Raw genomic sequence first — 14,945 nt, 5'->3', positions numbered from 1 at the left:
TTGAAGCTCACTCCACTCGGGGTGATAGTTTTTAAAGCCTTTTGGGCTGATGTAGGTTTAGAGGACATTCTCAGATCGGCAGACTGGTCAAATGTGTCTGTTTTTACAATACTTTATTGGAACCCTGTTACTTAGGTACTCATTGATAATTCTAATGTTTCTTTGCTTTGAACAGGCATAATAGGAACCCCAGGTCTTGTAATAAAACACTATTTGCCTAGCTTCAGTGAAGGGAAGTGTAGATTTTATTAAAGATATGGAGGGGAGCTTTATCCCACAGCTCTGTTAGCAACCCTCCCCTTGGTTTTTTTTCTTGTAGTGCCAGTTGCACCCACAACTACTCAGTTGTTATAAGGATCTTCCGAAATCTCTGCCCTTAAATTTTCAGGATCTCCTAACCGTCAGAATTTCATCGCTTGGAATATACGCCGCCTCCTCAATCATCACCAAGTTCTCATTCTTCTTGCGGTACAGTGTCGGACTTAGCTAAAGACCTTTTCACTCTTCTGCTCACCTTTACTATCGTTCGATTTACTTTTTGTATGTTTTGTTATTCTTGATCTGCTCTCGCAAGAACAGAGGCTTTGTTGCTCGCAGGCAGTTAAGGTTAATATTGAGTTAAACAGTTGCTCATTGGTTCAACTGTTAGGACTTAATTTGTAATTTCAATTGATACCAAGAGCTTAGTTATCAGAAAAGTACTTTAAAATATTGAATTTCACAGGTAGGTAAATATTTCACTTAAAATACGTCTTTACTCAGCAATACTTACCTATGAGAGAAAAGGCATATGTTGCATACAGTTATTTACAGTCAATTTCTGGGGATCTCCTTCAGGACTTAGGTTTGTAGGAGGCCAAGGTCGAAACTACCACCAGCAGTTAAATCCTTACCTGCCCTGGAGTGTCCGGATGCAGAGATGGTAGCTTTGCGCACTACGCTGATGGAAAGAAGAGGGCCACCTGGAAACAGGTTGCAGAGGGAGAGGGGGAAAAAAATCGGGGCGCTCTTAACGGGGGTCTCTGGTTCCCCATTGGTCTGGGAACAAGGGGGCACAGCCGGTTTGTCAGTAACCAGGCTAGAGCAATCGGGTGTAGAGTGTAAACGTCAGCTCGGCGTGTCCTAGGGCCTTGCAGTTGTTGGTCTCGCTGGGTGAGGTTGGAAAATGAGGACAGCTGGGCCACTCTGGAGGTGGGTCTCTGCAGAGCAGACCACTCTTGACAGCTGCTTGGTCTAGGTGTAGTGGGAGTTCAGATTGGACTCACGGGCTCTGGTTGCTGCAAGGGGCCTGGCACCCCGGGTATAGGTCCTGTGCAGCTCCGGTTGGTTCTAGCGTCCTCACTCGGTGGGGGGGGACAGATCTAACCTTCAGGAGCATGGGGCAGAATTTTCCATCACAGAGATGTGAGGGAAATGTGTTTTTAGACACATTTTGATGTTTGCAAGGGATTCTGGGTAACAGAACCTGGTGAAAGCCACACAAGTCACCACATCCTGGTTTCCCCTGGGTCTCCAGCTTTAAAATATGAACAGGTTCGCTAAGTTTCCCTAGGTGCCAGCTGACATAGGGCCCAAAATCCACAGCTAGGCACATTGCAAAAAAAGGGTCAGTTTTCAGTGGAAACATGTGTTGTGTCCACGTTGCTTTTTGGCCCGTTTCCTGTCACAGGCACTAGGCCTACCCACACAAGTGAGGCACAATTTTTATCGGAGGCTTTGAGAGAGACAGAATAGGAGAACAAGTGGTATTACCAATTGTCTTTATCTGCATTTGCGCCTTCCAAATGTAAGACCCCGTGTAAGAAAAAAGTCATTTTGAGAAGTGCCCTCTAATTCACATGCTAGTATGGGTACCAACAAATTCAGAGATGTGTAAACAACCACTGCATCAAAACTCCACATCTTGTGCCCATTTCGGAAATATATCGCTTTCATTGATATTTATTTTTCACTTTATATTTTACCAAATAAATTGCTGAATACCCTGTAGACAATGAAAAACAATTGCAAGGTGCAGCTCAGGATACCTCCGGTTCTTGGTGAACCTACAAGCTCTATATATACCCACAACCAGATGAAAATCTGCCAAAGTTAGAAGTAGTTACAGATGAAAACATAGACAAATTGCTTTTTTCAACTATTTCAATATTTTTTTTCAGTTAACGAATCCAAAAATGTCCTCTCTGCCCTGTTCATCTATTCTTGTACTCCTTCACACCATACTATCTGTCCCACCAGACAAATGTATTCTCTTCCCCAGGCAAACATAAGGATAATTCTGATACCTCAATACTGCTGCAATTCCGGGTAACTTCTCAATGAGTAAGGGAGTTCAAATGACAAACACCTGGTGGTTTTAGGAACCTAGGGCTCTTCTTAAACTAGCTCAAGAAATGCCTTCAGTAACTCTAAAAGTAAGTTACCTCAGCTTTTAACTGTTCAAAGGGTGTGCACTTGGTTACCCAAGACAGTGGCGCTCCTGACCTCGGTCTCTTCTAGCTTCACCACTGCTCTACTCTCTTTTCCGGAGCCTATCTCCAACTAATCTCTTGTGCTCACACCTGCATTCCATTGATATCACATCATAGTAGTTCAGAATGGCTGACTCCAGAATCTTCCACACACAATAATCTCTCAGACATCTGCCTTTGGAATAAACAGATAATAAAATTAATGGGAAAACCCTCCTAGATGTATTACCCTGGTTTGGCAACAAATACACAGGGCCACTGAAAGTATGCAGCACTATACGACTAAATTATGCATCAGAGTTGACTAAATAGCTTTTGATCAGTTTGAGCTAGAATTTCTTTTTGTTCAAATCTGGAGATGCAGCATATGATGGATTATGTGGAAAATGCAGTAAATCCATAATTATGTGGAAAAGGCTGTGACACAAAAATCCCAATTCCAGTGGCCCTGCATACAGTACACCTATATAGACCACAACAGCTTAATACATATTGTATACCGTCTTTACTCATCAGCAGGGCCACTGGAATTATGACACAGGGGTGGCCCAAATTAAGTAGCAGAGGTGACTAAATTATGCAAGTAGATAAGGCAAACAATGCAGCACTTTGGTGATAGTCTTACCTCATTCTTTTGCCATTTTTACACGGTAACACTATTTGGGCATATATTTAATCTCATTATACCAGTTTGACATCAAATACAGCAAGAAGCAACAAAAGTGAACCCAGTCAACATTTGGAAAGTGCCATTATCTGTGCTGTAACGTGAATCATCGCTTTTTACTTAACTTTTGATCTGTTTGAGCTAGAAACTTTTTCTTAACATCTGCAGATTATACAGCAGAGGATGGATTATGTGGAAAATCTAGAATTATGTAGAAAATGCTGTAGCCACAAAATTGCATACTTCAAGCGGCCCTGCCCAGTTACCATATTGTGTTTAGTGCACACTAGATTTTTTTTGTAATTAACATTCACGTTTTCTACATATACTGTACTCAAACTTCACAAATTGAAAGCATTTTAAACTAATGGGTTGCACTTGGCCTATATACTTGTAAACGCTGCTATTACCACTAAGCAAATAACTGCGGGCAAAGTATTTTTAGAATAAAGATTTTCATGTTGATATTGGATTCTGACTTTCTAGTTAATCTATTGCATTGAGACCATTCACAGCCTTTAACATGTTTTTAACTAAATTCTATACTATGTATAAGATAGCATTGAAATCGATGTCCATAAAAAAAGATGCACTGTTGGAAATCCCAGGTAGGTGCTCCCTAAGAGATTTCAGAATAGGATTAAAAATAAATAGGTTTTAGAGGGTGCATTTCTTGCCACTATTCAAGTATATTCAAGTATAAACTTTTCCGAGGCAGCATAATCAACATAATTTGAAAAGCATTTTTAGAGAAATAAAAAAATCCAGAAATCTGATGTTTTTTCCTGAACCTCCGCACAGGGTACATTCCATTAGAAGAGAACCTGGATTATTGGAAGAAAATGTCAAAGATAAATCAGACCATCTAAACAAGAAGAACAGGGAGCTATTGATTAGGTCCAGCACATATGCTCCCTCCTTTAGTAATTTGAATGCAAAGGTGTGCAGTTCCTGGGACAAGGAAGGGTTGTCAGGTAAGGGAGATATCCTCCAATTGGAGTAAGTGCCCTCACACACCCCGAGAGGTGTCATGCTTCATCATCTGGGCGTGCTCCTCGCCGGGCTAGGGCTGCAATACCCAACGGGTACCCGCAAAGAGGATCTTTGCTGGAGATCTTTTAATTAGGCCGTTTGATGAATGAGGGTATGTAGGCTGTGATAATTAGTGTAGTGAAATGATTGATTAAAATAGGCTTAGTGATGCTGGGTTTAACTAAACTTTATGGTGGAGCTCACGAACCTAAATAAAATCAGTGTAGCTCATATGGGATGCAACGGTTCTATAGAGCATTTGTGTTGCAAAGTTGTGTGGTCAACATGTTTCTTGCCTCATACAGCCCCTCAGGGGTCAATTGGCAATTTGTCAGGACCGAGGACAAATTATATCTTACACTACTGCATAACTGGTTCTCCAATGAGTGCAAATAGTTCAAGTAACCAGTTGTGCTGTACGTAGCAAGGCATGATTATACCTTGTTTATTGTACCGACCTGAAAGAAAGGAAATCGGGACAGAAAAAATAGGACAAACACGTTTTGTTTTTTTTAACTGGTGAAACATCTTTCGGTATTAGTGAGTTGTAGTTTATTTATCATCATATTTCCTGCATGCACCATAGTGCAGTTCAAGGTGATGAGCACTGTAGACACGCGAATAGCACCACCGGAATGCACAACATTTAATATGTGAACGTGGATACTTTCGTTAAAATGCTGAAAACAGTGAGTAAATACCAAAGAGGTTTCTGTTATTTTTCTTGGACATGCTTACTTACCATTCATACCCAAGGTGCCCTTATTGTTGTACCCATGTTCGGGTTTCACAATGCTCCAAACAGCACCCCTTGTTTGTACAGGGAAGGCTGTTTGTCGTTAGGTGACTTGTTTCCAAAAACAGATCCTCTTGTTAGTTCAAATTAGTCTAGGTCATACGGGATTGCTACAGAGCGTGTCGCTCAATCGCAACCAGGAGGTTCGATAACATACCAGGAGTGTTAAAAGTAGTCAAGCGCCTTACCCCGGTTGTTGCCAGGTGTGTCCTTGGGATTCCATATTCACTTGTATTGGCGTGGTGAATGCCTATCCACCTATCCAGACTCTCTCACGTTCTGAGGCGAGCCGGGAGGGCAAAATTATACTCATGGCAGTACTACCTGTCAGAATTCAGGAAGACTAGTGCGGTGACTGTGGGGGCCATCTTGGAAGGGTCGTGGACAATCCAGATCATTAAAATTGGGGCGGACGATCGGAAGGATCGGGAAATGTTATTTCCTTATTCAGAGTTCTTGATCAGACTAGGCATTACTTGACGGACGATGTGGGGGGGGGGGGATCTAGATGTAGGTAAACCATCTGCCCACTTGTGGAAATACAGCCCCTATGGCATGCAATTATTGATCAAAGTAGGTATATGAAATTACCCATCCTCCATACAGAAGGTTGTGTTTAGAGGAGTGATAGTTCCACATGGTCCTGTGTATGAAGGACCAGTGTGTAACTGGGGGTTGTGTCATACATGTTAACTTACTCGTTGGGAAATCGAGTAGGAGACATCCATAACAAGTGGTGCGGTCCTTAAAGGATGGAGTGAGGGATTACCTATTCAGCTCTCCCCACGGGATGTCATCATTCAGCCCCACCCTATGAGTAGACATCCTAAAAATCCACATCTGCTCCTTCCTGCAAAGAGATTATTTTCATATCTGTGGGTGGGACTCTAAAATGGTCCGTCTCAGGTCATTGGACGTGTGTCCTGCAGTGATGTAATGGGCACACATCTTGGCGTTGGCCTTCTTGCACCTAATGTTGCTACGGTGTTCAGTGACTCGTATTTTGACAGCTTGAGCGGTCATTCCTATGTATTTCAGCTGAAAAACACGTAATCAAATAAATGCAGTGGAGTGTAGAAATTTGTGTGTTAAGTTGTGTCCATTTAAGTGTATCTGTCAATTAAATAGTTTTCGTTGCTCGTGTGAGGGGGCAAATGTTACAGTGGCCACAGGGATAATGACCCACTACCGGGGGGAAATTCCAAAGTGGTCTCTGCATGGGGGGCACATTTGTTTTTGGTCTTGTATTGATCAGCATGTCTGAGATTCGCTATTCTTCTGAAATCAAACCTTGGGGGATTGAGTGTTAAATTCCCTGTCTGTAAAATGTTCGTGTTTTCGATGACTCCTACTGTATTTCCCAACAAGCAAGTTCACCTGTATGACATCCCCCGTGTCCCACTGTTCCTTAATACAACAGGTCTATGTACAACTATCACTCTTTTACACACCAGTTTCATATACATACTTTGATAAATAATTGCATGCCACAGGGGGTGCATTTACACAAGTGGGCTGCTTGTTTACCCACATCTCAATCCTCCCCACAGTCTGCCAAGTAATGCCCAGTCTGATCAAGAACTCTGAATACTGAAATAACATTTCCCGATCCTTCTGATCGTCTGCCCCATGATCTAGATTGCCCACAACCCTCCCAAGGTGGCCCCCGCAGTCATCTCAATAGTCTCCCTGAATTCTGACAGGAAGTACTGCCATGAGTATAATGCCACCCCCTGACATGCCTCGGAAAAGGATACAGAGCAGGGGTAGGTGGATAGGCATTTGCCACACCAATACGAGTGAGTACGGAATCCCAAGGACACACCTGGCATCTACCGGGGTAAGACGCTTGACTACTTTTAACCCTCCTGGTGTGTTATCTAACTTCCAGTTCATGATTGAGTGACATGCTCTGTAGCAATCCTGTATGACCTAGACCAACGTAAAAACGGGTGAGTGATTCTACCCGAGAACTAACAAGAGGATCTGTTTGTGTGGGAACAATTCCCCTAATGACAAACAGCCTTCCCTGTCCAAACAAGAGGTGCTGTTCAGAGCATTGTGAAACCCAAACACGGGTACAACAATAAGTGCCTTAGATATTAATGGTAATTAAACATGCCCAAGAAAAATAACAGAAACCTCTTTGGTATTTACTCACTGTTTTAGCACTTTAAAGAAAGTGTAAACGTTCACATTTTAAATGTTGTGCATTCTGGTGGTGCTATTTGCATGTCTCCAGTGCTCGTCACCTTGAACTGCACTATGGGGCATGCAGGAAATATGATGATAAATATAAGAAACGACAACTCGCTAATGCTGAACGATGTTTCACCAGTTTTTTAAAAACCCAAACCATGTGTTTGTCCTATGTTTTGTCTAGCCCCATTTCCTTTCTTTCAGGTCGGTCCCACAAACAAGGTAGAATCTTGCCTTCTACGTACAGCACGACTGGTTACTTGAACTATCTGCACTCATTGGAGAACCAGTTACGCAGTAGTGTAAGATATGTGTCCTGAAAATTGCCAATAGACCTCTGAGGGGCTGTATGAGGCAAGAAACATGTTGACCACACAACTTTGCAACACAAATGCTCTATAGGACCATTGCATCCCACATGAGTTACACTGATTTTATCTAAGTTAGTGAGCTCCACCAACAAAGTTTAGTCAAATCCAGCATCACTAAACCCATTTTAATCACTCCTTTCACTACACTACTTATCAAAGCCCACATACCCTCATTTATCAAACGGCCTAATTAAAAGATCTCCGGCTAAGAGCCCCTTCGCGGGTGCCGTCAGGCATTGCAGCGCCGGCCCGACAAGGAGCACACACAGATGAAGCATGACACCTCTAAGAATGTGTGAGGGCACTTACTCCAATTGGAAGATATCTCGCTGACCTGACAACCCTTCCTTGTCCCAGGAACTGCACACCCTGCACTCAAAAAAGATCAATCGGAAACATATCCTATGTGGTGAAGGGTTCCAGGATATCATGCATGTGATTTGAATTGGTCCTGCATTAAAATCCTTCCAGAGTTGTTACACACGTAAGATTTATTTGAACTTTGACGGCAAAACAGCTACGGGCGTTAGGTTTAATGTATCTTCTACATTAATGAAGCCAACGTTTTACCACTTAACGTTTTCTTTTTACGAAATAAATTGATTTTTGTCAATTTTCTGAAGGCATTAACTGTAAGCATAGATTATCGACAATGCATTGTGTGTTTTGTCTCCTTTTAATCAAAGCGAATATCAAAACGAAAGTTAATTTATAGAGTTAAAGCACAATTCTTCCCTAACCAGTTGCAACCATTATCACTTCATTAAGTAATTACCGTTAATGGATGGCAGATAATGCCCGCTGCAGTTAAAGGCTCAAACACCCTTCCAAAACCTTCTCATACGTAAATGAGAGCAATAGAGGATCTTGCTTTTTTAATATTTATGGTATAGTTAGATAAAAATAAAAAAAGGTATATTTATGGAAAGAAAGTATGAAAAATAATAAAATATACAATCCGTTAACAGTGCCATGTTTTAAATAAAATGTCAGCCATTGCCATATATGGTCTATTTTGTTTAAAGACATCACTAAAAAAAAAGATTCGACCTTTTTGAAATAACTTAAGGCTTAGTTCAGTTGTTCAGTTGATGCTCATTATCTTTGGCTAACAAGTGGGTAGCGATGGTGAGGAATTTAAACTTGCTTAGGCAGGACACTATTTTTAGGTCTCGCTGGCTATCGCGTAAGCGATCGTTCAGCGAGACTCTAGTAAAGGGGCTCCCAAAAGTGCTCCCAAAAGCGGATTGCGAGACTCTAGTAAAGGGGCTCCCAAAAGTGCTCCCAAAAGCGGATTGCATGGCGAGCACGCGCACAATCACGAGCATCGTGCCGCCATGCAATCCATTTGGCATCCTACTTCAAAGGGTCCGCTCCCCCGCCTGGAATGCGCTCCCCCGCCACGCTCCGCAGGGCTTGTCTAACTCCATGTTAAAATACACAGTATGCTGTTGCACGGCTATTGTTTGCTAACACCACAACTTATCACCCTGCTTCGGGGACACATACCAATAACACACCTCTCATTATCAGTCATTCTGAACTACACTTACGAGACTGGACATCACATTTGTGCAGTGGGTACAGTGGCACCATGCCCAACACAATGAACATGAACCATAACTACTTCTTCTGTCCCTAACCTCATTTCACTCCTCCCAACTCTCCCATGCTTTTACAAAGTCCTAACTTCCATTCAGGCGGCGTCAACGAGCTCCCGGGCGGTAATTTCACTCCTTTGTGCTTTTATGCACAAACGCGCAAGTTGTAAAATTTACCTTTCTGCTACTTGTAAAGAAACAGACACCACAAGCTTAGCGCCACTGAGAATCCCTCTTCCACCCATCCAAAGGTCAACCCCCCCAACCTCCTCTCCCCCTGCCTTTCCAAATTCAAATCTTCACAATCTGCCTTTAGGTTCTTTTAAAACTTTGCCTGACACGGTGTCCACTCACACCTCACCACAGGCTTGAACAACAATTACACTGCATCCTTCAAGCCTTTCCACAACGAACAACAATTACAAATATATATTCTTTCAGGCCTCGTCTTTCACTTACTAAATCACATAAGCAACCAAACAGGCCTCTCGCTTTGTATTACTTTTCCAGCTCTACCCTATTCAACATTACTTAGTGATCTTGAATTACATTACACGTACTATGTTCAGTAACACCCTATGCCAAAAATAAGATCAATATACAATAATTTGTTTGTTGTTCCACAGTAAAATACAGCTGCATATTTAATGAATACCACTACAACTCAGGGCGCACTACCTCTGTCTCAGAGCGCTTTTAAATTAAAATAGACTTGCTATCACCTCTAAACCCACACCAATGTGTTCTTTGGAAACAACAACCACTCCTTGTCAATTCATATTTCATAACACTTTAGCAGTGTCTTATTCTACCGTCCCTACCTTTTGCACACACACTTCCATGTTACTCTTTCTATTTGTGCAATAGGTGCAGTCGCACAAGGACAATCTGGCATCAAGGACACATTGAAAACAAATTACTGCTTCCATTTGCATTTTATTACAAGACACAAGGATACCATTGCTTTCATTCCGCAAGGGACCTTGATACACTGCCTAATGTACAATCTGTTGTTAACTACAAGATAATCCTCTAAGATATCACTCCCACACACACATTTTCATGTGGCAGCCTTAGCCTGCCTTTACATGTTCGTTAGCACCAAATTCATGTTAGAGAGATCGCTACAAAATGCAATGGACATTTTTTACAAAATGAAACAAAAAACGCAATGCGCATTCGTGCAGCAGATGCAGTTGCAACATGTGTCAATACTACATGTAACATAAAACATGGAGGACCACAGGGTGTAGGAGTTACATTTCATCCATACGGGTAGGCATATTTAAAAGTGCTTGGTTTCAAGAAGCAGTGACTTAGGATTTGAAACATTGTATAGTGTTTGTAGTTGTGTTCACCAATACCAGTGTATTTCTAAATAAAGAAAACATTTTTACCAATCTTTGCCTAATGGAACACTGCAGAAAACAAACAAGCATTGGCATACCCAATAGGTCTTGCCTTTGGGACCTTATAAGTATTTATTTATGCAGCTCAATATCCTTGGTGCAACATCAACTGTTGCATGGCTAAACACTTATAATATCCCAAAGGCGAGACCTATTGGCTATGCCAATGCTTGTTACAAGGTGGACACCGTCCACCCTGCCAAGAAATTGGGCCCCACTGAAAAATAAGCTGAATTTGTCCCGGCGTAATTTGCCAACACTGGGACGCATTCAGCAGCACCTGCACGTTGTTGTCTGCTTTCGATCTGCAACAACTGCAAGCGGGTGGGGCTTTCTTATTGCAGACTCCTACTGGGCCCATAACAAAGGTCGAATCTGATAGGTCATCAGGTCCCCTTCTGTAGGAGTCTCTTGGCTGGCAGCAGCTAGGAGCCTCACACCTAGATGCAAATGAGGCAGAAGGGAAACAAAGGCTGACACCTTGGTAGCACTTCACACATTCTTAAGAGAGGCAGCATTTCACTTTGTTCAGGCTCTCTTTAGAAGATACGCATGCACTGTAAGAATGTCAGATGTGTTGGTCTTTCCCAGCATTTACACAAAATAAATAGCATTTATATAGAGCCTACTTTCCCTGAGGAGGCAGTGTAATAATGTAAATATCACTTTTTTCTTGTAAAGCACTATGGGTAGATGAAGTTTACGCTGACAAAAAGCAACATTGTTTTATGTGAAGCTTACAAGTGTGAGTCTTCTCCCATAATAAGGAGGGTTTGCACGTTTACTCGAAATGTGCTCCAATGTACTCATGATAGACCTGGTAAACATGTATGTGAGGGCTTAAGATCTCGTCACTTCTTATGATGCCACTTCATGTGATGTCACGCGCCCGAGATGTCACTTGCACACTGATTAACTAGGTTAGTCCCCCCACTTATTTTTTAGGACCTGTGCCCTGTGCTTAGGTGAGAAGAGGATGTACACACGTATGACTAAAGTGGCAATTCTGAGCTGGGAGCACTTACACTTAAATCTGAGAAAAGCCATCTGAACTACGAAGGACTCTTAGTAACCCAAATCTCTTGTGCTCAGCAGAGGCGACGCCGTGCCATCTGATATGCGATTATCGCAGACAGACATTAAAAAAACCTGGACAAAAAAATCCATCCTTCATCTCATACCGGTTAGCATAGTTATAAAGATATGTCGCCCATCCACTATTGTCTCAAACGGCCATGTCGCAGAGAGCGCTCATCAGCAGGCAGGAACTCTTACAGTAACTGTTAGGCCACGAGAGCACGTCAACATTTCGTTACTGTCCAAGGGAGTAATCTTTAGAGGAAGAGAAAAGCGAGGGGGGGGGGGGAAGACTAGAACCACGTCCACAATTCAGCTCCCAATATAACAGAAAACAGAACCACGCATACTTCGCCCTCCTGTCTTGTGTTTCCCATGCAAGGTATTTCATGGCCACCCTTATCCCCCGATCACCTTCTCCCAAAGTGTACTGTCGATACCACATATCGCTATGACCGAACCCTCATCGCTAACTCCCTGTCACCCCCCAGTCAAATGACAACAAACGAACTCACCTGTCGTGCGTCCACCTCGCTGCACCCTCAATCACCGATTCAAACCTCGCGCCACGCCTGCCAAGCCAGCGGAAGTGAAGATCATAGCCAATCACAGAGCGAACCGAAACCAACAACCAATCTAAGCAGCGAGTGCTTCAACCGCCACGGCCACTGGCGGACATTTTGGAACGGGTTCCCTGAAACAGTCCGAGATGGAATTAGAGGCTAGGTGTTAGTGGAGCTGGTGTACAGGCCAGCGACGTCATTTGAAGGTGGGAAGGAAGAAATAATAGAGCTGGTTATGTTTGTGGCAATGTCAGCACAGGAATTGGTAATTTTGTTGAAGACCCCGGACTTTTTGAGCAAAAAAAGGATATTTTGGAGGTGGGCGAGACATCAAATTAACAGTCACTGCCGAGGCAATGGTCTTGCTCGGATCCTAGAGTATCTAAATCGTACAACAAACCACGTAAAATATGACTAGAGTTTCGTCAAAATTCAAAAAAGTATTTCTTTAACACATAGAAGCATTGACGTGAATAGGGCACTTTAAAGCACTTTGCTGCGAAGTAATTATTAAAAGTGATGGTTTTGTACAACTGATAGTCATTTATGTGTGATAATGAAGAAAAACGATTTTTGGTTAAATAGAATATTTGCCTAATATCACACAATTTAATCTGGGATCCCGCGATTTCTCCAGGTTTTATGGCTTCATCTTGTACAGATCAGCCAGTAAATGGATATCTTATTTTTCCTTATGTTAAGGCTTTGTTTTGACCTTTAAGTGCATTTTTGTTGTTTTTAAATATAACGAAAACTTGACTCGAAGTCCATGCATTTTACAGGAGCACCAGTTACATTACCCAAGGCCACATGCATTTGTTGTAATGAAGTAGATCCAATACAAGTAGTTTCAAGTAGGTTTATTGAAGATGGATGTTATATCTTAAAGAGAGCCCCACCAGGAGCAGCCTCACTGCTGCTCAGCCCATCACCATCTGACTCTCACACACATGAATATTCAATTCACCAACATTCTCTCACACAGAGAGAGTGACGGGTGGCTCCTCCACTAGGGCAGAGGAGCGTCACTCCACTGATTTATCACAGTGCGAGATGCAGAAACATAAAACTACCAGGTCACAAAAGGGATGAGGAAAAAAAACAGCATATAAAAGCAACAGCATGTAGTCATGTAAATATAAACTGCCCAGAACATCAGCCCATACAGGGGTAAAGTAATCATCCACAAAAAAACTATGAGGGAGAATGGGGAAGCAAGACAAATCAATGAATTAACTCCTGAAAACAACATTGTCGAACTCCCCATAAAAGTTTATGCGGATTGTAGGTTGACGCTGAGTTGACTCCATGTAGCGCAGCAGGCAAAGTTAATGTAAAACATGGGAACAGCCTGATGAGCGACAACTCACCCGAACTCATGGCAAGCATTCCACACCTCCGATGGCAGAACAAAGTTCCTCAACAAGCTGTCGAGAAAAGGATTCTTTGGAAAGTTGGCTCCCCACGAAGCAAAGAAGAAGGAAGACCAACTGAAGAGCATCGCGCAGGGGCACAAGACGCAGGCCAAGGAGGGACATGCAGGGCCTGATGAGAGAAAACTGACAAGAGTACCTGTGATTGCTGCTGCATGACGACGTTGCAATAAACTTTATTAAAATGCACATAAGAAGAAAAAAAAACATGGTTGGTAGGGCGCGTAGTATGCTGCGAGCTGCACATGACTTGATGGAACACGCCAAACACAAGATGGCGGCACACACGTGATGCAGCGCCCGATGGCTCCCGGCATCACCGTGCACCAAACACGCCTAACAGCATGAAGCAAGCATCGCAGACATCACAGTGGAGCGAATGGAAGAATAGCAGGGCAGCAGGAGAAAGGTACGGGTTAGCGAGCTCTGTGTGTGCTCGAGGCGTCTTTTTAAAATATGTGGCAGCGGTTCAACTGCCAAGAAGGAGACACACACACAGGCAATGCGCAAAAGTACAAATTAAGAAAGTACTCACAGCAAACATCCAGACTACCGGCCTCAGTCCTTCACTGTGTCAAATAAAAGTACTGGATCACCAGATGTGCTGATCTATTTGTTTACTCTGGGGTACCAATGAGTTGATGCAGCAAAGCAGAGCAGAGCCAGTAGGGCTGGTATGTTGCACTATTGTAGTGGCAGATCAGGCTGGCAAGAAGGCAATTAAAAGCTGAGGGCAAGCAGATGGGTTAGATCTGTCACGACTGGGTGTAGCCAGAATCATGAACAGCGGGTCTTCTCCGTCATGACGGCAGCAGGGTAAAGTAGGTCACTGGAAAAGTAGAAAGGGGCAGGAACTGGTCGCTCTTCTGGGAAACTGCACTTTGTGGAAACACTCTCCCAAAGTAACCAGACAGGGACCACTGTCCAAAAGGGGCAGGAGAGGGAGAAGGGACGAAGAGCAGGAACTGGCACGCTAAGGTTGCAGCGACCGATGTCAAGGTCACTGGTGGGGCTCAGGGGTGTCAGGTTTCTTCAAATATCCAGTGGTCTAAACATTTTATTTTGTTTGCCAAATTCACTTCTGTTAACAATGTTTGGTTGCAGGCATTTCCCACACACAATGGCTCTACTGTTTAATACTTTAGTAAGTAAAGTGTAAAATATCCTTATCAGATGCCTAACCTTTCATTACAAAAGGGACTTCAAACGAACCGCTCAATTTTAGGCTTAACACAACCATATATGTCAGTCAGTGTATGTTCATAGAGCGTTGTGAGTGATGCAGATTGTTTTGTTTACAGTTCTAACTTCAATGCAAAGCCATTG

The 14,945-nt window shown here is 42.9% G+C and overlaps 1 protein-coding gene across 5 annotated transcripts in view; it reads right to left on the bottom strand.

The window, feature by feature from the left end:
* Nucleotides 1–14,945, bottom strand: part of KIF20A (kinesin family member 20A) — a 220,051-nt gene that overhangs the window by 161,015 nt on the left and 44,091 nt on the right. For 2 of the 5 annotated variants that reach the window (XM_085618374.1, XM_085618377.1), the window contains exon 1: nucleotides 12,139–12,276. The exons of 2 other annotated variants lie outside the window; for them this stretch is intronic. Coding sequence is in view for 1 of the 3 variants with exons in the window: in XM_085618376.1 (XP_085474502.1) it covers nucleotides 11,728–11,737 (10 nt within the window). In the remaining 2 variants the exon portion in view is untranslated. Of the gene's footprint in view, nucleotides 1–11,727; nucleotides 11,879–12,138; nucleotides 12,277–14,945 lie in introns of those variants that run through there. One more of the 5 variants, XM_085618376.1, reaches the window with a different exon arrangement.

Source organism: Triturus cristatus, chromosome 7 (genome assembly GCF_964204655.1).
Source record: "Triturus cristatus chromosome 7, aTriCri1.1, whole genome shotgun sequence".
NCBI classification, from domain to species: domain Eukaryota; kingdom Metazoa; phylum Chordata; class Amphibia; order Caudata; family Salamandridae; genus Triturus; species Triturus cristatus.
Note: the sequence above shows the minus strand (reverse complement) of the source record. Positions and strands in the feature narration are given on the sequence as shown.